Raw genomic sequence first — 572 nt, 5'->3', positions numbered from 1 at the left:
CGGGAGGGGGGGGGGGCGCGGCGCGCAGCGAGCGGGAGACCTACCTGGGAAGCGTAGTGCAGGCACATGGAAGAGGGGTCCAGGCTGAGCTTGTGGTAGGGGGAGATGGTGGGGGCCTCCCAGCCGCTGGAAGCGGACCAGTCGATCTCCAGCATGTGGTCGGAGAAGGTGCGGCCGAAGATGAGCTGGTCGTTGGGCAGCTTGGGCTTGGGGGTATCAGTGAGATGGACCTGGAGCTTGCTGGCCTGTATATGTGGCGGCGCAGAGGGGAGGAGGTGGGGGGCAAGAGAGGCGGTGGTGGAGGGTAAGGGTCGGGTGTTAGTGGGGGGTGGGGCGGGGTGGGCGGGGTGGGCAATGCACTGTGAGACCGCGCTCGACGCACATCAAGCTGGGCGGTGGAAGAGTAGGCACGGGCGGCGACCAGGGAGCGGACACCGGTGAAGATGCCGCGGGGGAGCTGGGAACGGAGAGCAGGGATCATCTTGACGGAGGTGACCTGCGTGCGTGCGTGCGTGCGTGCGTGCGTGCGTGCGTGCGTGCGTGCGTGCGTGCGTGCGTGCGTGCGTGCGTGC

The 572-nt window shown here is 68.4% G+C and overlaps 1 protein-coding gene across 1 annotated transcript in view; it reads right to left on the bottom strand.

The window, feature by feature from the left end:
* The window catches only part of H696_05577 (hypothetical protein), a gene marked incomplete at both ends in the record, with an annotated part of 2,334 nt that extends 1,853 nt beyond the window's left edge, over positions 1 to 481 (bottom strand). The window contains 2 exons of the mRNA XM_009499391.1: positions 45 to 245; positions 383 to 481. Of these exons, the coding sequence (XP_009497666.1) occupies positions 45 to 245; positions 383 to 481 (300 nt within the window). The remainder of the gene's footprint in view (positions 1 to 44; positions 246 to 382) is intronic.
* Positions 482 to 572: the final 91 nt, after the last annotated feature.

Source organism: Fonticula alba (assembly GCF_000388065.1).
Source record: "Fonticula alba strain ATCC 38817 unplaced genomic scaffold supercont2.12, whole genome shotgun sequence".
Classification (NCBI taxonomy): Eukaryota; order Rotosphaerida; family Fonticulaceae; genus Fonticula; species Fonticula alba.
Note: the sequence above shows the minus strand (reverse complement) of the source record. Positions and strands in the feature narration are given on the sequence as shown.